A 25,164-nucleotide genomic window follows, 5' to 3' on the forward strand; every position below is an offset into this window, starting at 1 on the left:
ATTAAATATGTGCAGTACCCCATCGAAAATTAAGAGATGACCCACAATATTCCTGCAACATCCAATTACTTCTTGCTTTTAAGCTCACCTGAACCGAATTTCTGATAATTTTTTCACATTTTTGACATGTTCTCAAGAACTACGTACTGTATAATTATTTAAAAGTTTTAACACTAAAAAACATTTGCAATGGGTTTAATTTCACAGAAAAATGATAAAACGCGAACATAGCGAAATTAAAACCATCGTGATTATTTGCCAATTTGGCAAATAATCACGATGGTTTTAATTTCGCTATGTGGCAATCTACAGTATTTAAAGTTAAGAGCCAGATACGAAAAAGCTAACAGACAGACGGATGTGAACACTATAACATATACGTCCTACATAAAGACGGATTAAAATCACTCTGATTCTAAACAAAAGTATTCTAAAAAAGATAATAAAAGGATGCTGGTGTTCCTCATTGACAATATTTATGAAGTCTTCAAAGACAATAAAATTTTGAAATTCCAATGAGCAATAATAAGTCCTTAAAATGACGTGTCATTGCAGTTTCCATGTCATGACGTCACCAACAACAGAATCTCGCCCACAACAAATTACTTGAACAAAAAAAAAATAATTTATATGCATGAAAAAGAAAATCTTCTGCAATGTGTCGCTGATTATCATACATTATCAATATAAACTAAGTAGAGAATCTAGAGCTGTTTTTCTATAGTGTGTGTGGTTATTGCAATCCTTAGATCGATAGCAACAGATGGTTCTACTCTGCCTGAGGATTCTGATCGCTTGGGATACAGGTAAGTAATTTTTTTTTTACTTATATATTCATTAAACTTTCCCTTAGTGAATAAAATTTTCTATAGCAGATATGGCTAGAAGGATAGATATACTAATGGTTTTTTTTTTTTATTATTTTATATAGATATCGATTTTTAATCCCAGAATAGCTTAACTTAATGACTCTTTGTGAATAAATCATTACAAAAACATCCCCATGCCTTATCAGCATGCTGTGAAGAATGCACCTTAGAATTTCTACTAATTTGGCAGCCAGAATTCACTTGTAAAAATGGAGAATGCGCAACTTAATTGATTTAGAACAATCGGAATTTCCCGGAACGCACATTTCTGGAATATCTTTCACTGTTCACAAACAATAGGACTACTTATATATTTTTTAAATTTGAGAATTCCATTACAATTTCTACATGCCGTCTAACACTGTATGCTAATAAGGATCCTTAATCGGCAGGATTTGTTTGGACTCCATTTCTAGTTTAAATTACCTTCGCTTGAAGAACAAAAGGCAAGAATACGACTACAAATATATCGTTTTTATTAATCTCCTGTCAAAGACGATTATCAATATTGCGTGACGGAAATTCGGCCTACTTAAAATCGTTTTATTTCCACTACTTCAGAAGGTAAGGCCGTTGGCGAAAATGTACATTTTCTTGCATTGAAGATTTGAAGTCAGGTATTGGTCTCAGAATTGGATAAGTTAGCAAACTGGTTAAAGAACTTATAAATACATCAAAGATAGAGGTTAATATTCTAATGATGTTTCTTTTCGGCCATAAGCAAGGTTCATTGCAAGAGACGTATTAATGCTTATTTGGAATATTGGATTAGCAAAGTGAAAGTATGTAGTTCCTACTAAATTTCAAATTCAGTTGCCACTTCTACTCCAAAAAGTACAAAAAGAAAATTGTTTATTCGTCAAGAATGAAATAGAAAACATCCGTGGGGGACCGATCTATATCCGTCATATACTCACGATTTATTGGAACTTGGCACGAAACTGCAAATACATTTTCTTTAAATAAATTGTCAAAAAATCATCTTTCTGAGACATTACTCACACTAAATTCCAGTGAATTTTGCAAAATATTACACATCGAGACTTACTGAACCATATATGTACAGAAATGTTACTATAGGAATAAGTGATCAGGAATTTTCTGCGATCAAAGCATCTCAAAAAAAATTAATAAAAATTTATCTGACTATCATGTTGTAAATTTTGAATTTACTAGAGGGAGGTATAAATGCAAAATTTACAATATGATAGTTATCTCCCCCTAACAAATTCAATATGACTATAAAAACGAAGCTACTTGCACACATTGCACAGATATAAATTAATAAGTCCCCTTGTTGCGATTGTGTGCCCATTCAGAACATTCTTTTTACAAATAAGGGAGCTGTCAGCTTGTGATCAATTTTAAGCATACACGACTGTCTCGCAGTTTTATACATGCAACACAAAAGAAAAAGGCTTTGATGTGCGATATTTTCCCCCAACATTTTTACCTTGAATCAATACTTGTATAAATAATCAAAAAGATAAAAGACGAATATATGAAATATGTTCAAGGACATAAATAACGGAAATAGAAAAAAGTTTTATTCTTTAAATAATAAATACGTCATGGTCAATAGGTATGTACCATCAATAATGAATTTACAAAACAAACAAGCACAAATTATAATAGTAAAACTCGGGCATCGACATACCATACAGGTACGACGCCTGGGTCTTTGCATGAGATACATGTATCTAATTGCTCAGAACCTGCTAGATCTATTACGTTTCTAGTTAAAGTAACCAATTTGTTTGGGTGATCAGGGATGAACTCCAAAAGACTTTCTTTAGACTGTGGACCTGACCTACATTCTAAAGTTGGTATCCGTAAGAGCGTTTGCTCTTAAGTCGCGAAGTAAGGAGTTGAGACCAAGCATACACTAGTAAACCGAGGCCCTGTGTCGCAGTGGGTGTTGGCACGAAAAAGATTCATCCCTACTCAATGATGCTATGTGCTGAGCATAGGGCAAAATTTGCAACTCTCCATCGGCAAGGGGTGGCGCCTCCATATGAGTGAAAAAATCTCGAAAGGGACGTTAAACAGCATACAAACAAAAACATTCGTCAGATGTGTTTTTGTAGTAACTGTAACTATATGGCATGAAAAAAACAATACACGTCATGTACAAATGGTTACATTGCTTGGTGCAGATGCCATCGCAACAGCTACTGTATCGCAGACATCTTTTGCAAAGCAAACACTGTTTGTATTTTTATGCGCCCGGGTCGAACATTAATTTACAAAAATCAAAGATCATGGTGTTTAGACGTGGGGGTATAACGAAAAGTACAGAGAAATGGTTTTTTGATGGAAGAGAAATTGAAATTGTAGCATTTTATAAATACCTAGGGTTATATTTTACAAGTACAATGTCATGGGAATTGACAAAGAAGTCTCTGTGTGTGTCAGCAGAAAAAGCATTGTTTATTGTATATAAATTTATGAAGATGTACAATGCATCATATAAACAAATCTTTTGTATTTTTGATAGAATGATTGTACCTATTTTGACTTATGGTGCTGAAATATGGGGGTATGAGTTATCTAAATGTATTGAATGTATACATACAAAGTTTTGTAGAAGAGTTTTAAGACTAAAGAACAATACACCTGAAATAGTTGTATTAGGAGAATTAGGGAGATATCCTCTGATGATACAGTACTTTAAGAAATTCATTTCATATTGGTTAAAGATACTTTATATGGATGATGATAGATACCCAAAAAGATGTTACTTATTATTACTTCAGTTAAATAATGTAGGTAGAATTAGAGGTAACTGGGCATCAGAGGTAAAGTCAATGTTATTTAGATATGGATTCCACTATGTATGGATTTATCAAGGTGTAGGGGATAATGTATTATTTTTAAAAGAGTTTGTACAAAGAGTCCAGGATAACTATATGCAAGAATGGCACTCCTCATTAAGCTCTTATAGTAAATTGGATTTTTATTGTAAATTCAAAATTCTTTTTGAACCAGAAAGGTACATGTATCTAGATGTCATAAACAATGTATCTTTTAAAGAATCACTTTGTAAACTACGAACCTCTAGTCATTGTTTGGAAATTGAACATGGTCGATTTAAAGGTATCCCTAGAGAAAATAGATTTTGTCTCTTCTGTCAAATAGCAAATAAAAATGTTATTGAAAATGAAAGTCACTTTGTAGAAAATTGTGAATTATATATGGATATTAGAGTAAACTGTAGCATAAATAACGGAAATAGAAAATTAATATTTTGAAACACTTAAGATTTTATAAAAACACTGTGAATATGTTTATATATGGAAATGATGCAGTGTTAAATGATATGGCAAAATTTTGTTTTTTAGCTTTTAAAGAGAGGAAAAAGTTCATTGAGAATTTAATATGTGATAATATGCAAGCATAGTTCATGGTTTTTTTTCCCATAATGTATATTTAAAGCCTGATCTGAAATTGTAAATTTTACATTGTAAAACATCCATCGGCAAGTGGTGGCGTCTCCATATGAGTGAAAAAAAATCTGTAATACTTAAACAAATACAAAAAATATCTTGAATGTGTTTTTGTAGTAACTGTAACTATATGACATGAAAAAAATACACGTCATGTACAAATAGTTACATTGCTTGGTGCAGATGCCATCGCAACAGCTACTGTATCGCAGACATTTTTTGAAAAGCAAACACTTTTGTACTTTTATGCGGCCGGATCGATAGATAGGTGGCGCATATTGTTTTTGTCCTGTCTGTCTGATTATCTGTTTGTCTGCAAACTTTAACCTTCGCGATAACGTTTGAACCATGAAAGAGACTTCATATTAAGTATCCATACTCCATCAAATAAACTCTTTCAAATGACACAAAGGTCAATGACCTTATGTCCTTGAACCACATACCAAAAAAAAAATCTTTTTTGAACATTCGCCATAACTTTTGAACAGGGAGAGATAGAGACTAAGTATTTGGTATGCATACTCCACTAATTAAGCTCTTTAAACTGACACCATGGTCAATGACCTTGTGATCTAGAATGTGACCTATATATGCTAAAAATAGCTTTTTCGAACTTTGTTGCCGCCGGGCGCATAGTGTTTCACAAACACATTTGTTTCTTAGGGTCTATGTTGTCTCTGTATTATTCATAATGTAAGGTTCCTGAACATAGAGCAAGTAATTCGGAAGCCCATTATTGCCGGTTAGCCAATTTTCCTAGCTTCGTCTATACCTTTAAAAGTCGTAAAAGATCGTTAAATTATTTACTGGAAATCGTTCTTTGCTGCGATTTATGAACACTGAATACTGCATCCATACAGTTCTTTAACCACACAGTGATAATACATAACAGAAGGTGCTATCTACCATTTCAATTTCTCTGAGGTCGCTGCAATATGTTCACCTCCTATTGATAAAGAATACAAAACAGATCTGTGCTTTTAATTCAAAATAACATGGCGTGTAAACAGCCTCTCTACAAAATTAAAAACAGCGATGGAGTCACATGGGATGTACAATAGATCTGCAAATGCCCCATAAAGTGCTAATATACTGTTCCTGCTTTTTATTTCCAGATGCATCAAGCCAATTAAAGTCCCCATGTGCCAATGTACCACAATGGACTACCATGCCTCAATGAAATGGCGCATTAACTCATCCTGCCAATTACTGTGATGAAGCAGCGAATTAGATTGTTCAATCCAACAATGATGAATTATTATTGTACAATTGTGTGTGATGTTATACCCTTTGTGGGGTAGGATATGCAGTGAAATTTGCTCGATTTTATACAAAAACATGGATTTATTTAAATCAAGGACTTGAAAATTTCAAGATATGGAAATTGAAAATGATTACTTTTTGTGCACAGCTCGGAACCTGGCATTTCTGGGAAATCAATAACAGGTATTATCTTTAGTACAGACTTGACATAAAGCATTTTTCTAGCAATCAATTGGTATGATCGGTTTGGATGCACAAATTCTTAATGTTATTTCTATTGCAGAGAATTGTTGTAAAATGGCAGCGTTATCGCAAGATTTCGCTGCAATCTTCTCCATCGTTTTCTTTGGCGGGTTATTTCTTTTCATCTGTATAGTTTCCGCAATTAAGGCCGTCAGGTAGGGTAGTACTTTTACTCAATACAAAGACAAATAAGTACAGAAATTATCTAAACTTTTATACATGTTGTATATCTGCCGTTTGGTTTTTTGCCTTTCCAGAGACCGCAGGAAGATAAAGAAATTCCTAAAAGCTAAGGAGGAGGCCATGCGAGCGGTAAGGTTAAAACGACAAGCTTATGTGAACATGGGACAGATTGAAGAATCACCAAAACATGTGAATCACGTCATCTACAACACAAATACAGGAAACGGTCCGTCTGCAAGTCAGAATTCCACGCCAGTTAATGGTGGTTTGATTGTTAAAAGTGAATACTCAAATGCAAGTCAAAACAATAATAAAACTTCGTCAAATTACGAGGATGCCTCAAACTTGCAGTATCATTGTGATGGATATTCTCCACGAGATTCTGTATACTCCATAGACACATCATTACGTCATATCGCTTCCATTGAAAGCCTTACTGATGACGTAATGAAGTCAATCAACGAACAAGATCTCCAGAAACTAAAAAACGAAAAGACTTTAAATTCAAAAAGTGACAATTCTTATCCTCAAAGTATTTGTAGTTCTTCTCCAAACAGTGCAAACTTGAAATTACCGGAGGATTACGTCACTGCTACAAAAACATTACGTCGATATTCTTATCAGGTGGCATGCGCAGAATCGACACTTGAAAGAACCCAGCCACAGTTTGCCAAGTCAGAGGCTATTATAAAAGCATACAAAAGTAACAATATTGTGTTTGAAAATGTTGCCTTTAATAGTGATAGGAATCCTTAACATTGTGACAATTTATTCATTTGAATATACACCACTTTGAATCCATGACAGTGCAATTTAAATACACTACTTAAAGTAAAAATATGTGCTTGTCATCACAGCAACACAATACATGTATTCACTTAGAAGTTTTTTATCCGTTTTTAATAAGAATCAGTGTTTACACTTCAGTGTCACTGAAACAATTTTCTCAATACTATATATGTACTGAAACATATAGTTCATTGTATTTAAAAAAGATACCTTGTAACATTGTAAACTCTTTCCAACTAGTTTTTAAAACATAACTTGCATATCAGCAATATTCATACTGCAACAATTCCTATGCATTTCTGACATCACACTCTCACATGCCTAAGTCATTAATAGCCATTTTGTGCTTGACTTACATTTCACCATCAATGGTTGGACATGTTTTTATATAAAAATTTTATTAATAAATAGAATATAAAATGATAGTCGAGTTCTATTGTTAATCTTTAGAGAAAGCGAAGCCTGCCAGCTTGGGGTTGACCTTTCTGGGGGGGACCTCCTCCTCTTCTCGCTTCCTCTTCTTATTATCACCCTCTTTAGCTTTCTGGATCCATACCTGAAACAAGCATACATAGCATATACAGCACAAAGAGACAATGACCTCGGCTGAATGGATTTTATCTCACACAAATATAGCCCCACCTTGGGAATCCTGGTGACCTTGCCCAATGTGCAATGACCTTGTTAGCCTCAAGGTCATATATAAATATAAAGTTTAAATCAATTTTCAATGAAATTGATTCATTGTACCCTCCAGCTTAAAGGGATATAGTGATCAGGGTGTCCATCCATCTGTATGTCCTTCCACCCTTCCTTCTGTTATGCTTTGGGGTATCCATCTCATCAACAACTTCTCTTAAACCACTGAATGAAATCCTGTGTATCACTACACAAAACTTTCATCCTCTGATGTGGCCCCAAACTAACCCAAATATCCATAATATAAATATCCACTGATACATAATATTTTGTTTCTTTTAAGTTTATTCCAAATTTTTCCTATCTTCCTTTCTTCCTTCATGTAATTTAAAGTAGTTCTACATTTCATAAATTACCTTCATGATCACATAAGAAAGGATTTTGCCCTTTTTAATACAAAAACTATAGAAGACATGCTATAGACATTTGGACACCTTATTAGCCAAGATCCCAGGTGAGCCTTACAGGCTAAGCCTTACAAAAACCACCTTCCCCTGACTGAATACAGGGAAAATAGGCAAACTCCATTGACCACAATTATTAACCGATATCTTAACAAGACAAATTTTTTTTAAGGCGAATGAAGTCATTACTATTCATTAGGAAAAGCTGAATGCAAGATCCCCCTTTATGCTTTCTGTCAAATTGGGAAAATGGAGACATTTCAAATTAACAGTTACAGGGAAATGACTGATAAATACATCCAGAAAGGTGGATTGTTCGTTTTGATATTTAATTACTGAGTTGATTTGCTAAGGGGAAAGAAAGAAATTTCACACAGAATATGACATAGCCAGTCAATATAATACTAGCACGAAGAAGAGCTCTTTTTTTTCCTCCAATCAAAATATTTTTCCAGTGCTACTTTATCAAATTAACATGGTGTGATATCATTCAACTTGTTCCAGACACTGAGTGTTATACTAACACTAAAGATGCAACATACAACAGAGGGTCAATAACTATATAGGAATTGATCAGATGATTACAAATATCATATATTGGGAAGGGGGTGTTACAAATTAATGAATTATAAGAAAAAGTTTAAATTAATATTGGATATTTGATAATTGACAACTGAAAATTATTAACAAGAAAATTTGATCACATGCAATTTTCTTCTATTTTTATGGAAATAATACAGTGAACTGTTTCATTTATATACATGACAGGGGTTGACACTAACTTTTAAACCATAGTTGTCAGCAGGGCTAGCCATTTCTAATTTCGACTAGCCCTGTTCATGTATTAGTTGTCCAGCTGCCGAAGGCTGGTGGTCGAGTCGCGAAGCGACGAAGGGGGTAGGTGCGGGAGGGGGTCTCCCCCTCCTGCTGGTGGGGGTACGGGGGGCCTCCCCCGGAAAATTTTGAAAATAGAGATGCCAAATCCTGCATTTTGGCTGTATTTTGGGTAAAAATTATATGTCACTCTATGATTGTACCTTAGACATTTTTCTATTCGAAGAAGTACACATATATAATCATTTAGGGTATTTCGAATCACCTTTAAATTTTAAAATTTTGACATACAAAAATAATAATTATGATGATAAAACATTTTTGAAAATTGATTTAATAATTATTAGATACAATGTGTGTAATTTTGTTGCTCTGAGTGAGTACTTAGTAAAATTCTTAGTAGCCTTGCAGGGCAAGTTTAAAGGCATGTTTGGTAGCCCGACCTCAATATTCAGTTGTCCCGGGCCAGCGGGCTACCGTTAGTGTCGAACCCTGCATGATTGTCATAAAATCATAAATGACAAGATCTTATAAACCTTCTGAATACAGAGGTACATGTAAAAGTAACATTCCTTAGTCTGACGTGATGCCTGATATATACAGCATAAATTATTAAGAAGTCGGTCTTTTATATCAGCTTTGTATCACTCAATCAATATCTAATAATTAAAAGAAAAAAAAATAATAATAAATGCTGATATTTTCCTTATATCAACTTTTCTATTGCAAATGTGGGAAGAAACAAAAGGAGGGGAAATGTACGAGTGGGTTAATGTGAATTGATCTCCTTTTAATAACGTGGGAAGAAAAGGATCATTTTCAGGGTTTTTTTTTAAAAGGCTGGAGAAACATTCAAAGGACAATGATTTCCCTTGTGTATGAAACCAATCTCCTGTCATAATCAAAAACAGTTCAATTTTCAACCAAAAAAGTCAGAAATCTTTAATTTGTTTGTAAATCTGTTTATTCTAATTGGGTGGTAATTTTTTTTTCATTTGGGAGTAATCAATTAACTCTCCTGTATAATAATCATAGTTTCTTGGAAGATTAAACTGTCTGAGCTAATTTTTGTTATGATGTCTGATAACCAAGACACCATTTTCACCATATTTAGGTTCATAAAGCCTTTCTGATAATGGTGTCCATACTGTACCTCAGCAGATCAACTTCAGTTTTTACCTCTGTACAAGTCAGGTTCAATATTTTCATTTGGGGTTGTTGGTTGATCAAATAAAATTAATGAATGTTGATCCCACAATTAATTTTTGTTTAAAAATATATTCAGAATTTTGATTTTGAATTATTAAATCTTTCATAAAGATTGTCTTACTTTAACAATAATGTATACAGTAAAACCTGTCTTAATCCAAGATTGCACAGTGTATAGACCTTTGAAAATATTAAAATAGGTGTGAAAAAAGATTTGAGTTTACAGGTAAATGAATTGTTCAGGTGTCAGGTAGAGAAGTTTTCACTGTATTAAAATTATAATATGTACTTAAATTGATTTTTGCAATTTTTTTTCTAAGCATGTTTTTTTTCTTCTGCAAACTAAGTATCTTTAACTTCCTTAATTAAAATTTTTTTTTCATTTTGTTTATAAAATTATTGATTTATGAGAAAAATTCTATAAAAGACACAACAGTGTACGCTGATTTCCTGTAAATCCACTTTATAAGTGGAGATTGAATCTGCCACAGCAATCACCGAATTCCTCTAAATCCACTTGATCAGTGGAGATTAAATCTTCAATTCTATACATAAACAAGGAAAATTATTTTTAACTTTGTTAATTTAAAAACACAAGAGGTCCACAGGTCTTATAGGTCACCAGAGTATTATGCAACAACTTTCAAACAATTGAATTTGGTTGTGTTTTAAACCAGAAGCCATGAAATTCACAATTTTTAAAGAGGCACAATTGATAATCATAACTCTATACTTAGCATGCTTACTCTGAAAACTTTAAAATACCCAGATGCAGATCTGCCAAACAAAGAAAACTAGAACTGTCCAAACGGGACAAAATACCCTAAGCTGGGTTTTTCAGAAGTAAGCTTTTCCATAATAAAGATACATGTATGTATCAAACACGAATTATGAAATTTTTATTCCAGTGACATTGAACTTCTCTAAATGACCTTGGGTCAAGGTCATGACACACCCTTGGGTCATGGGCAATCTTTCAGTGAAATGAGAACCCTACCAAGTTTATCCATAAGAAAGATATGGACCTAACTTGAATTATGAAATTTTTCTTCCAGTGACCTTGAACTTTCCCCAAAAGACCTTGGGTCAAGGTCATGACACACCCTTGGGTCATGGGCAATCTTTGTGTGAAATAAGAACCTACCAAGTTTATCCATAAGAAAGATATGGACCGGACACGAATTATGATATTTTTCTTCCAGTGAACTTGAACTTCCCCAAATAACCTCGTTTCAAGGTCATGACACACCCTTGGGTCATGGGCAATCTCTGTGTGAAATAAAAACCTACCAAGTTTATCCATAAGAAAGATATGGACCGGACACGAATAATGAAACTTTTCTTTCAGCGACTTTGAACTTCTCTAAATGACCTTGGGTCAAGGTCATGACACACCCTTGGGTCATGGGCAATCTCTGTGTGAAATAAAAACCTACCAAGTTTATCCATAAGAAAGATATGGACCGGACACGAATATTGAAACTTTTCTTTCAGCGACCTTGAACTTCTCCAAATGACCTTGGGTCAAGGTCATGACACACCCTTAGGTCATAAGCAATCTCTGGGTGAAATGAGAACCTACCAAGTTTATCTATAAAAGATATGTATCAAACATGATTTATGAAATTTTCTTCCAGTGACCTTGAACTTCCTCGAATGACCTTGGGTCAAGGTCATGACACACCCTTGGGTCATGGTCAATCTTTGTGTGAAATAAAAACCTAACAAGTTTATCCATAAGAAAGACAAGGACCGGACACGAATTATGAAATTTTTCTTCCAGTGACCTTGAACTTCCCCAAATGACCTTGGGTCAAGGTCATGACACACCCTTAGGTCATGAGCAATCTTAGTGTGGAGTAGTAGATTCTAATGTCCCTCGGTAAGAAAGATATGGACCGGACACGATTGCACAGACAGACAGACGGACGGACAGACGGACAAGGTGATTCCTATATACCCCCCCAAACTTCGTTTGCGGGGGTTTAAAAATGCAGATACAGTTTCCAATAACCAGTAGAGTCCCACCCCAAAGGAACCACTGACCCTGGGGCCACATATTTCCAATTTTTGAAAAGGCACCTGCACTCATCATTAAAAAAAATTAACTAGAACTGTCCAAACGGGACAAAATACCCCCCGCTGGGTTTTTCAGAAGTAAGTTTTTCCATAAGAAAGATATGTATCAAACACAAATTATGAAATTTTTCTTCCAGTGACCTTGAACTTCCCCAAATGACCTTGGATCAAGGTCATGACACACCCTTGGGTCATGGGCAACCTTTGTGTGAAATGACAACCTACCAAGTTTATCCATAAGAAAGATAAGGACCGGACACGAATTATGAAATTTTTCTTCCAGTGACCTTGAACTTCCCCAAATAACCTTGGGTCAAGGTCATGACACACCCTTAGGTCATGGGCAATCTTAGTGTGGAGTAGTAGATTCTAGTGTCCCTCTGTAAGAAAGATATGGACCGGACATGATTGCACAGACTGACAGACGGACAGAATGACAAGGTGATTCCTATATACCCCCCCAAACTTCGTTTGCGGGGGTTTTAATTACTACTTAAAAGCAGATTTCAAAGCAATTATTCAGTTTCAAAATATATATCCCCCCCCCACCTTCAACTACCTCTGACCCATGGGCCATGAAATTGATCATTTTGGAAGAAGCACCTTTCTTCATCATAAATATGTAATTAGATCATTGGCTTATTATAAAAGAAAAGGCTCCAAAAACCTTCACCTTTGACGCTGACGCCTAGGGAATCCATAAGCCCCCCCCCCCCCCCCCCCTCTCTCCATCTTCATTGAGGTGAGCTAAAAACCCTAGAAATACCTAGCTTGACTCATTCATTGAAATCCATTAATTTAAAGTTCAAGTAATCCTTCCTGTTTGTGTCTTCCATCTGTGCCAGACTTTCAATATTAATCTTGGGCAAAGTCCTTGAAAATTTCCTATCTGAGTAAGATTCAATATACACTAGCTTGCTCATCTTTTTTTTCACTCAAAAATACTGCTATAGAGGTTACAGATAAGTGCTTGCACCGTCATTTTTGCAAAAATATACAATTAAAGTACCTTTCACTTTGTCTCAAAAAACAATGCAGTGCATTTACCGCAAACATTAGTTAAACTTCCTGTGTTAAATGACATTTTCATGTTTTCTCCTTTGGCTTGTTTGAGTTGTTTAAAATTAGCCCTACAACCTTGCATATGTGCCAGCCATTTGATTTTTCTATGAATTTTTTCAGCATATTTTTTTTTTTAGGTGTGAATAAGATTCTTAAACACTGCAATAAACAAACAAAATTTAATCTTCTGGTGAAAATTAAATCTACAGAGGTTTAAAGGTTGGGTATTTCAGGTTATGTCCAGAGAGATATGAGGAAAGATGCCACAATAGTTGTTTGCATGATTTTATATGTCAAGCTCACTTATCTCAAACTCAAGGGAAGCAATAAAAAAAAAAAACATTGAGAAATATCCCAGGATATGTGATATCTAGGCAAAAGACACTTTATATAGAATAGAGGGTTGGGATTTAAATCTAAATTTGACAAATCGAGCGTATTCAAGATATTGGTAACTCAATATTCAAGATACAAAAGTTCAATTATGAGTTTTCAGTGTGGGTCCTCTCTCCCCACATACATGTCACAAGAGATGTTTGTAAAACACTTATGCACCCCCCCCCCCAACTGGAATTTTTCAAAGTCTAAAAGGACATAACTCTGTATAAAATTGCGCGATCGTAACTAAAACCAGAACTTGACCTAGATATTCATCTTATATATCTCTATACTAAATTTCATTTCATTAAGTGCAACCTCTGCAATGAAAATGAACGGAAACTGCAAATAATTGGAATTTTTACAAGAGGCCCAAGGGCCTTGAATCGCTCTTCTGATAAATTGTACAACCTATCACTTGTATTTGAAGCCTCTAACCCTAAGTATCCTAAGACCAAAGTTGCATCACCTGACAAAGTTTGATGATTCTTAGCCAATTAGGACTACTTCTTGGTCTACATTCTTGGAAAACCCAAAATGCATCAACTGACACAGTTTGATTATTCTAAGCCAATAAATACCTAAGATACTTAAAAAATAGCCATAAAATGTTGAAAGTAGGTCACCGTGACCTAATTTTTGGTTGACATTCTTCGAAAACCCAAGATGCATCAACTGACAAAGTTTGATGATTCTAAGCCAGTAAGTACCAGAGATAGTTAAATATAGCCAAAAAATGTCGAAAGTAGGTCACCATGACCTACATTTTAGTCGACATTTTTCAGAGTCCAAAGATGCATCTGCTGACTGAGTTTGATGATTCTAAGCCAATAAATATCTGAGATATTCAAAAGTAGGTCATCTTGACCTACTTTTTGGTCGACATTCTCCGAAAACCCAAAATGCATCAACTGACAAAATTTGATGATTATAAGCCAATAAGTACCGGAGATACTTAAATATAGCCATAAAATATCAAAAGAAGGTCACCGTGACCTAATTTTTGGTCGTCACTCTCCGAAAACCCAAGATGCATCAACTGACAAAGTTTGATGTTTCTTAGCCAATAAATACCGCAGATACTTAAATGTAGCCATAAAATGTCAAAAGTAGGTCACCGTGACCTAATTTTTGGTCGTCACTCTCCGAAAACCCAAGATGCATCAACTCACAAAGTTTGATGATTCTAAGCCAATAAGTACCGAAGATACTTAAATATAGCCATAAAATGTCAAAAGTAGGTCATCGTGACCTAATTTTTGGTCGTCACTCTTCGAAAACCCAAGATGCATCAACTCACAAAGTTCGATGATTCTAAGCCAATAAGTACCGGAGATATTTAAATATAGCCAAAAAAATGTCGAAAGTAGGTCACTGTGACCTAATTTTTGGTCGTCACTCTCCGAAAACCAAAGATGCATCAACTCACAAAGTTTGATGATTCTAAGCCAATAAATACCTAAGATACATAAATATAGCCATAAAATGCCGAAAGTAGGTCACCGTGACCTACATTTTGGTCGACATTTTTCAGAGTCCCAAGATGCATCTCCTGACCAAGTTTGATGATTTTAGGTCTGAAGGTAATCAAAATATGCCTTTTACACAATTTGAAAACATATGCCAGCAATATTCTAAAAGTAGGTCACAGTGGCCTACTTTTTCTTAAATATGTTTTAAGGTCCCAAGATGCAGCAACTTACAAGATTTGATGATTCTAACCCTTTGAGTGCCTGAAATAATGGGATTAAATGTTTTAAAAAGGTTAAGTCATAAAGTTCAAAAAGTAGGTCATGGTGACCTACTTTTAAGTTGACGTTGTTTAAGGACCCAAGATGCATCAACTGACTAAGTTTCATGATCATAGGCCTTAAAGTGTCCAAAATATGCCTTCAAATCAATTTGAAAACAAATGCCCGCAAAATTTAAAAAGTAGGTCACTGTGACCCACTTTTGAGTTAACACGATGTGAAGTCCTAAGATGCATCAACTTACAAGATTTGATAATCCTAGTCCTTATAGTAAGCAAAATATAAACATTTTTATTAATTGTAAATTTAGGTCAACTTTAAAGTGACCTTGAGACCACGCCCTTTGCCCCAGGGTCATGCCTTGAACAATTTTTAATCTTCAACATATCCTGATCATTGTGTGTAAGTTTGGTGAAAATCTGCCTGGCGGTTCTGGAGAAGAAGATTTTTTAGCAACTAGTACTTTTGGTTTTGTTTTCCTGATTATCTCCCCTTGTTTTAGGGTCCCAACCCTTATTTTAGTATAAATGGTAGCCCTTGGGCCAAGGATACCCTGTGGCAAATTTGGTACTGATTGGCCAAAGGGTTCTTTAGTTATGGCCCATATTCTAAAAAGTTAAAGCACACCGCACAAATGGCCATAGCATTAGCTCTTTGAGCCTTTGGCTCAGAAGAGCTAATAAGTCCAAGGGGCATAACTCTGTTAAAAATGGCGCGACCTTATCCAAAACAGAACTTGACCTATATATTCATCTCATTTCGGTATGTGCAAGGGTTGTGAAGAAAATGAATGGAAACTAGTGCTAATTGTAACGGGGACTGTTACAGATGTTCCCCAAACGCTCCCCAACTCCCTTTTGGTTCCATATTCCCTGTAATCTCTATTAGATAAGAAATACTTTATGGAAGCTAGACTTAATCAAGGTCTTCCCAGAAAAATACAAAATATATTTAAAAATAGGCATTGCACGCGTGTTCATGTGCATAACGACCATATTATCTTGTCTACACTATCTCAAATTTTAATATACTTAATATCAAAGCATTTAATCCAAAAGTATTAAAAAATTCACTCATTCGAGTGTATTTTTAATTTTACTCATTTAACGTGCACGCACGTGCAAGCACGTACATAATGACTACATCTTCTTGTAGGAGTCCCGGGCCGGCCCTTTTATTTATCGATGTTCTAAATCCCATCCTGTTTGGTAGAAAAACAAGGGAGTTATAACCATTTGAAGTTTTAGCCAATCAGATTACAGCACACATGCATGCGCGTTATTTCATAAATTTTTATCTTTATCGTATTGAAGGATATCTAAATGAATGACTATATATTTTAAAATTCCAAACAATTCGTCAAAAAACAAAGGAGATATAGCCATATAAAGTTTCAGCCAATCAGATTGCAGCACACGTGCATGCGCGTGATTTCATGAGTTTTTTCTATATCATATTTTAGGATATCTTAATGCATGACTATGTTTTAAATTTCAAAGCATTTCGTCAAAAAACAAAGGAGATATAGCCATATAAAGTTTCAGCCAATCAGATTGCAGCACACAAGCATGCGCGTGATTTCATGAAGTTTTTCTATATCATATTTTAGGATATCTTAATGCATGACTATGTTTTAAATTTCAAAGCATTTCGTCAAAAAACAAAGGAGATATAGCCATATAAAGTTTCAGCCAATCAGATTGCAGCACACGTGCAGGCGCGTGATTTCATGAGATTTTTCTATATCATATTTTAGGATATCTTAATGCATGACTATGTTTTAAATTTCAAAGCATTTCGTCAAAAAACAAAGGAGATATAGCCATATAAAGTTTCAGCCAATCAGATTGCAGCACACGTGCATGTGCGTGATTTCATGAATTTTTTCTATATCATATTTTAGGATATCTTAATGCATGACTATGTTTTAAATTTCAAAGCATTTCGTCAAAAAACAAAGGAGATATAACCATATAAAGTTTCAGCCAATCAGATTGCAGCACGTGCGCATGCGCATGCGTTCATGAAATATTTTATATACTATGCTGTAGATCTTCGTAATGTAGTACTATGTCCAAAATTTCAAAAGATTATGACAAGAAACAAGAAAGATATTGAGACTTTAGTTTCAGCCAATCAGAGCAAAGCGCACGTGCATGCGCGTGAGATCTTGCTATTTTGACCATGCCATCTTGTCTATACTACTAATGTATCCTTACATTATGAGTTTCAAAAAAATTCATCAAGAAAAAGAAAAGTTACAGCAATATCCATAATATTGGTCATTTCACGTGTTGCACGTGCGCGCTCTTGCAAGCACGTGCGCGCAAAATGACCTTCGTTCGGCAAATCTACATAACATCCCTACTAACCCTAAAAAGGTTTTACCTAAGTCGGATGTGTAGTTTACAAGATCACTCGCGGACAAAATTTTCCCAGGAAGAAAAATAAGAATAACTAGAGCAAAGCTCGTTGCAAAGCAACGAGTGGGTCTTCCTTCCTAGCGATAAGCAAAAGATTAAATGTTTCTGTCTAGATTGTCAACTTTGCTAACATTCTCTTTTTCGATTTGTCTCAGAAACCCTTACTTGAATTCTTTAATTTGGTGTGAGCATGAGGTCTAAAGGGTACTCTCTCTAACAGCATTCTTGAAATCGTATCCACAACAGTTTAACTTCCAATATTATGACTTTTTATATCGGATATATCATGTTTGTGAAACGTGTCATACTACAGAAACATAAGTGTTTTGCTACATTACCATCTTAAAAATGGCTTTAAAATCATTTAATATACAATATAACTAGGTAAATAAAATAAACAAATTATATAATAATTCAAAAAATCCAAATGTATTTACAATAATGATGAACAATCTTCATTAGTTGCAATCAGTAAGTAGAACAATACTTTTATAATAAACGTACAGAAATGTGTTGTGTATGTTTCGAATTTGAAGCTTTCCACTAGCAACTGGTGGTACCTCAATAGGAGTGTAAAATTCTCTGAAAGGTATATTGTAAACATATTACATATGGCTGTGTATTCTTTTTTAGCGGCTTTGGCGGAATGCAGCAATCACTAAATCAAGTACAAAGCTAAAAGTCTTGTACATAAACATAAATAAGAATATCTACGCTAACTTATTCAAAAGTCAATTTCCACCAAATATTGTACAAGCTAAATATAATACATTTACAGCATTAAAGAAACAAATCTCTTTGAAGGTATTGCCCTGCATAAGAACAATTTGAATCCCCTACACTAAGGATGCTCTGTGCCAAGTTTCATTTTGGTTCTGGAAAATGATATTGTGAAATTTTAGACAATGATGATAATGGATAAAATTATGTTTTTAAAAAATTTACTGGTTCCTTTAGCTCAGATGGGCTAATAAATATGCAACAGGCACAGTTTTGCAGTTGACATTGAAATGCGACTGGACATCTCTTCAATCTTGTTTTAGAAAACTACATGTACATGCCCTATGTACTGAATTCCTTGGAATCATACACATGTTTATGCCTTTAAATAGTTGTATGTGCCAAAATAACAATTTTTTTTACATTATACTGTAAAAAATACACATACATGTATTACAAGATCTTCTATTCCTGCTGAAGACAGAGGATCTATCTTAATCATTAGAATAAGTAAGTCTAAACTTTGAAAGGGAAGACCTTAATAAAGAGGTCAACATGCTACACAAACAAAATATTATTATATTTAAAAATAACATTTATTCCAATGTAATTACTGGTACATGTATTTCTGTTACAAAAACTATTTCACTTGAAAAACTGAGAGCAATTGATATGTTCATATTTGTGGATTTATGTTGTCAAATCAAAATTTAAAAATGATACACAGTGTGTTTAAAAATTGTCTTCACAAACCAAAACTTGACTTATTTTCACTATGCTGTTTATTCCATGTCACATCCAAACAGATGATCTTCTGGCAAATCATGGTCATGCTTGGTATCAAAATTCAGTCTTCAGATGAGTCACACCTATCCAAAAGAAATTGAAATTTTTTAATCTTTAATTCTTTTACTAATAAAAAGTGCAATTCATGAGATTATAAATTAGATTATCAAATTGAGAGATAAGATATTGTCACATTTTCTGTGTATAATTTGTAAATTTTAATGTACTCTTTCATCAATTAAAAGAAGTTTACACCAATTAAAGCAGTCATTTATGCTATCCCCTAATAAGACAACATACAAGTGCAAAGTAATCATGCACTAGTGGGTTTAGGATAATGTGCTAGAGTATTTATGACAACATACTAGCACGAGGTGACAATGTGCTAGCATGTACGTCAGTGATAATATGCCAGCACACTGAATCCAACATGCAGTGAAGCTAATTCTCAACAGATTGTTTAAAGTTGTGTTTGCATGATATTTTGTTTTGTGTTAACACAGCAGCGTGTTGTTTAAAGCTGCATTGGAGTGGCAGTCTGTTGAAATTAACATGCTAACACACTGCAACTTCACATCATTGGAACACCATAATTTTAAAACTGACAAACCAATATCTTATGATTACTAACTAGGTAATTGCAACTGTAAATGCTGATTTCATGGTGACAATAGTACCGGTAATTCACTGTATATCTGAGAACTGATCAATTATAATAAGGCGTGTCCAGATAGGGCCACTTGCTAAAGCTCAATAGCACTTTCATAAAAGCGTGCCATCTTACCGACACAAAAGACGCCATTAGGCTATCACACAGCTCGCCATCACAACACTGAAAAACACTTTCGCACTAACACAAGTTCGCATCACACGCTGTCACACTAGCACACAACACACTGTCACGCTAATACAATTTCACACAACAAAATATCAGGCTAACACGAGTTCAGACAACACACTATCATGCTAACACGAATTCACAAACACGCTGTCTCGCTAACACAAGTTCACACAACACGCTGTCTCGCTAACACAAGTTTTACACAACACGCAGTCTCGCTAATACCAGTTCATACAACACACTGTCTAGCTAACACAAGTACACGCAACACACTGTCACGCTTAGATGAATTCACACAACACACTGTCACGCTAACATGAGTTTACACAACACGCAGTCTCACTAACACGCGTTTACACAATACACTGTCACGCTAACACGAGTTTACACAATACACTGTCACGCTAACACAAAGTCACAAAACAGGTTGTCTCACTATTCACTAACACAAGTTCGCACCAAATGCTGTTGCGATAACACACTGTCATCCTAATACCATTTCACACAACACACTGTCATTCTAATACCATTTCACACAACACACTGTCAGGCTAACACGAGTTCACACAACACACTGTCACGCTAACACGAATTCTCAAAACAGGCTGTCTCACTATTCACTAACACAAGTTCGCACCAAACGCTGTTGCGATAACACACTGTCATCCTAATACCATTTCACACAACACACTGTCATCCTAATACCATTTCACACAACACACTGTCAGGCTAACACTAGTTCACATAACACACTGTCACGCTAACACAAATTCAAAAAACATGCAATATCGCTAACACGAGTTCACATAACACGCAGTCTGGCTAACACGAGTTCACACAATATGCAATCTTGCTAACACGAGTTCACACAACACACTATCTCTCTAACACCAGTTCACACGACAAATTTTCAGGATAACAAGTTCACACAACACACTGTCACGCTAACACGAATTCACACAACATGCTGTCTCGTTAATAAGAATACACACAACACGCAGTCTCGCTAACACCAGTTTACACAACACGCAGTCTCACTAACACCAGTTTACACAACACGAAGTCTCGCTAATACGAGTTCAATCAACACTCTGTCTAGCTAACACGAGTTTACACAACACACTGTCACACTTACACTTTATACACGATTTTACACAACACGCTGTCCCGCTAACACGAGTTTACGCAACACATTGTCAAGCTAACAAGAATTCACACAACCCACTGTCAGGCTAACACAATTAAGTTCACAAAACACACTGCCTTGCTAACACAAATTCATACAACACACTGTCTCGCTAACACAAGTTCACACAACACACTCACATTGCTGAGTTTAAAGTAAAGGTCTACCCTAATTTGAAGAGGTTTAAAACTAACATATCTCTATATTAGTAAAAAGCTTCAAATTTAAGACAAAAACATTTATGCAGTTATGTTCCTTAACATGCATCTGGCATATAAAATGAATGAGACCTTAAAAACCTCACAGTACATGTTTACTTAGCTAATTAAAGGTCTAAATTGATGCTATTCAACAATATATATCAACATCTCTAAGTATGTGAATGAGTGAAATTCTCAAATAAATATTATAAATCAAAGTATCAATAAGAAGCTGAACCTTACGTCGCAGGTTCCAATCCCATTGCTAAATGCTTTAGACAGGTTACTCCTATGAGACTGCATAAACCAAGATTCTGTGTCACGGTAGGTGTTAGCACAAAATGGATCTCATACTTCTTAAAGGCAATAAGTGCTGAGTACAAGTCTATATTTGCAGCTAATACCATCCCAAGTGGTGGCACCATGAAATGACTGAAAAATGTATGATTAAGGCAAATAAACAAACATTAAACCATTACAGCAGTCTTATCAAACAAAAATGCAAACTTTCTATTATTTCAATTTTTTTAAACAAATTTCTTTTGCAATTTAACTGAGATATTTGTCCTTTTTTGTCAGTAAAGTATGATATTAAATAATTAAGACTTTTTGAGAACATCTATTTATAGCGAGTCCAGACAGCAGCACAAATCCCTGCCCATAATGCGAGCTCTTATGATAACACCTTGGCAAAAGAAGATTGTGACTTGCACATTGCTCCACACAATTTTTCCGCAGTATACTTTGGACACACAGTGCTTAGCTTCTTTAACATGTTTAAGCTACATTCAAAATTCATTTCTATTTAATTTGAATTAGCTATCCTTACTCATGTTCACATGGAGCTAATGGGAAGTAATTTAACGAGCAGTGAATTCATTCGAATTAAACATTTGAATAAACTCTCAGTGTGAACATTGAGCATGGATGCACCAAATGTCAAATGCGGCTTGACAAGCACAATCTAAATTAAAACTAAATAAGTATCTGCCCTCACCCTTACAGTCACACTGTCAATATATAATTAGTTGAATATATTCTGTAACATTAAGTGCAGTTTGAATTATAGAGTATGATCACTATGATAGATAGTAGCGAGCGCAGCGAGGCGGCGCGAAGCGCCGCTCGCGTAGCGAGCTCAATAGACTAACGTGTACGAACGGAGGAAATTCAGGTTGAAATCTGCACATTGTTCCAAGAAATTTTTATCTCACCGCGTGAAAAAATTCCAACTCCCAATAATCCTTTGCGGTGCATAGCAACATGGTGGATAAAACATAGCAACAACTTACTTGAAAAAAATTACAAACAACGACTTAATGCAATCTCCATGCCACAAAATTATCGTTTGCGTTCTAAGTCAACAGGACTTTTTATTTGACGTCATACTTTCGTCATTTAAACGGCTCGAGTTTTTCAGATTTTGTCGGAGACTTCCGAAAAGTTCGGAATCTCGATCCCGATGCCTGGGAAGTGACTTCTTTCTTTTTTTTATTTTACTGAACTGAGGCAGTGCAAGTAAAAGCTGTGTAAAGGTTTTTGATAGTAAATAACTGCGCTCGCCCCAACGGTCGCACCGTAGAACATATTAGGACTGTTGAAATTACATCCTCAAATTTAAAAAAAATAAAATATAAAGCTGTGGGGATTTACAAGGCAAACAGAGAGCGTCTGAACTGTAAAACAGATAATATATCGGTGTGTCTGTGTATTTCTAATAACATCATTCAATGTACGTCACTGTCATGTAATCAGTAGTGTAAATTTTAAGTATAAATAAAAATATTCTAACCTTCATTCCAATGGTCCAAGCCAATCATACTTTAAAATGTCGCCGTCAGCTCTTTCATCACTCGATACAATTATCACTGGGGAATCCGAAGCAGAGTCAAGAGTGTTCATCCTTGATAATTCTGCTTAGAATAATGTTCCAGAGAAGTGACAAAGTACTTCGTAGCTCCAGATTAAATGAGTGTGCATGTCTACAAACGGATTCTTTGTGAGAAAATGTTCAACTTCACAAATCATTCTATTTTCAGTTTGTAAACCATGACAAACATGTGTCCGACGTCGACTCGAAGGGGCACACTAAAAACGGGATATACTAGAGACCTGATATTTACCTGACGTTTTAATTTTTAATTAAATGGTAATATTGAGTATTTTAAATTACTTATGTACAGACTTTATGACTTCGAGGCATATGCTATACAAAAATTCAATTGTTTGGAACATTTACAGACAAATTTGAATCAGGTCAAATAAGTGTTTAGTACATCGCGTCTTTAGTACCTTCCTATTTCCCACAATGCCGCGCGTTGTTTACAAACAAGCGCGAAAAAATCCTCTAAACTAGGTACTATTTATTGTTGTGTACATCATCACATTTTAAAATTATTTGAATAAAAAGAAAACAAAGAAACACCGAATCAAAACTATATCTTTTAGATGCATCAACTAAAAATGTGCACATATATGCAGTAAAGGCTTGGCTGGCTATAGTAGACAACTTGTTCCTGAAAGGTTTCTCACATACATGTACTTGTTTTATATAAAAAACAATTAAATATAGCTGGAAGTTTATTTCTTTTTATATCAAATGACAAGATTTTATAAGTTCGAAATTATTTCAGTCAAACTTTTTCATAATATACCAATATTTTTAGCTATCAGAAAAAACGTGTATGAGCTATTAACCCCCTAATTATAGGGGCCAGCCCCTTTTCATTAATCTAATATGAAAGCTCTTGTAATTACACACAACTTTTGTTATATATTTCTTACCAAATTATTCTCGGTTCAAAAGTTATTACACAAAAAGTAGCAAAAATTCAAGAAAAAAAAATTACTAAAATTTGCCGTTTTATAGCTTCCAAACTTTAGGAAATCAGCTTATAATTTTATCGTTCTGCACATCTACAATGTATTGGCTACAAGTTCTCCAACTTTCGTGTAAATATCTTACGTCGTTCTTGAGATTTTTAGTGGAAACGAGACATCAAAATTATCAATTAAAGGGCAATAACTCACAATTAAAGGCATGCATCAAAAAATTGAAAACAGGTGTAAATAGGTTTAATTACAAGGTATCTAACCTGAAAGTTTCATAAAAATCAGTCCAAAGGTCTTTGAGAAATCGCCTGTCAAAAATCGAGCGGGAAAAAAAAAATAAAATAATAATAAGAAACAGTAGAATAACAGTAGGGTCTTCCGAAGGAAGCGGAAGACCCTAACTAGAAAGTCTGCTATTGCAAGCAATAGCATATGTCGCCCCGTATTAGACAAGACTTTCATTTTTATCATCACTAAAACAAAAGTCCATAAGCTAAGTTTGAAAACCTTTGAGTTATATCAGTCCTTTCCGACCTTAATTCGGTACATCCCACTCATTATTTTTAGAATCGGTAGGAGAAGAAAGTAGTGCAGGAAAATTACAAGTTCCTCAATTTGCAGACTTGCATAAAAGAAATCTGGCAGATGTACTGAACTGAGCCTCATACTTGTTAATTGGCAGTATCTTTCCTATCATAAAAGCTTGGGAAATGTAATTTATGAAGAAGATCAGCCGAATTATTTTGTGTATTGTAACGCCAGTGGGAACTCTGAAATTTCCCTCTTTCACTTTCATTTTAGAGGTTCTACTGAAAAACGAATCTGACATGCCACCATCAATTCGAGCATTTCTGCATTGCAGAGAGCTGATGTGTTTTATGAGATGATAAATCATGTGTGAACTTTCTCAGTTTAGCGGAATCATGAACATTTTCGGCGAGATGAATGTTTTGTATACAGTGGTGAT

The 25,164-nt window shown here is 34.8% G+C and overlaps 2 protein-coding genes and 1 long non-coding RNA gene across 4 annotated transcripts in view; 1 reads left to right on the plus strand and 2 right to left on the minus strand.

Moving 5' to 3' along the window:
• Positions 1–670: 670 nt before the first annotated feature.
• LOC134246237 (uncharacterized) lies at positions 671–7,218 on the plus strand. Of its 2 annotated transcripts, XM_062728566.1 has the most exons (4): positions 671–806; positions 5,431–5,761; positions 5,862–5,976; positions 6,079–7,218. In XM_062728566.1, exons 3-4 carry the CDS (start codon positions 5,876–5,878, stop codon positions 6,758–6,760), a joined length of 783 nt encoding a protein of 260 aa, XP_062584550.1. In that variant the 5' UTR covers positions 671–806; positions 5,431–5,761; positions 5,862–5,875; the 3' UTR covers positions 6,761–7,218. The 2 variants fall into 2 exon arrangements, with proteins under 2 accessions (XP_062584550.1, XP_062584549.1); XM_062728565.1 differs by lacking the exon at positions 671–806 and having other exon boundaries at positions 5,246–5,761.
• The window catches only part of LOC134246238 (WD repeat and HMG-box DNA-binding protein 1-like), a 50,426-nt gene continuing 32,447 nt past the window's right edge, over positions 7,186–25,164 (minus strand). The window contains 1 exon segment of the mRNA XM_062728568.1: positions 7,186–7,349. Within this exon segment, the coding sequence (XP_062584552.1) occupies positions 7,233–7,349 (117 nt within the window). The 3' untranslated portion in view covers positions 7,186–7,232.
• Positions 17,655–24,018, minus strand: LOC134246236 (uncharacterized). The gene is made up of 3 exons (XR_009987596.1): positions 23,158–24,018; positions 21,609–21,797; positions 17,655–19,221 (listed from the first exon to the last, which is right to left on the minus strand). It is a non-coding gene; the product is annotated as an uncharacterized LOC134246236 (long non-coding RNA).

Source organism: Saccostrea cucullata, unplaced genomic scaffold (assembly GCF_032062105.1).
Source record: "Saccostrea cucullata isolate Sc308-1 unplaced genomic scaffold, CSIRO_AGI_Scuc_v1 ctg205, whole genome shotgun sequence".
NCBI lineage: Eukaryota > Metazoa > Mollusca > Bivalvia > Ostreida > Ostreidae > Saccostrea > Saccostrea cuccullata.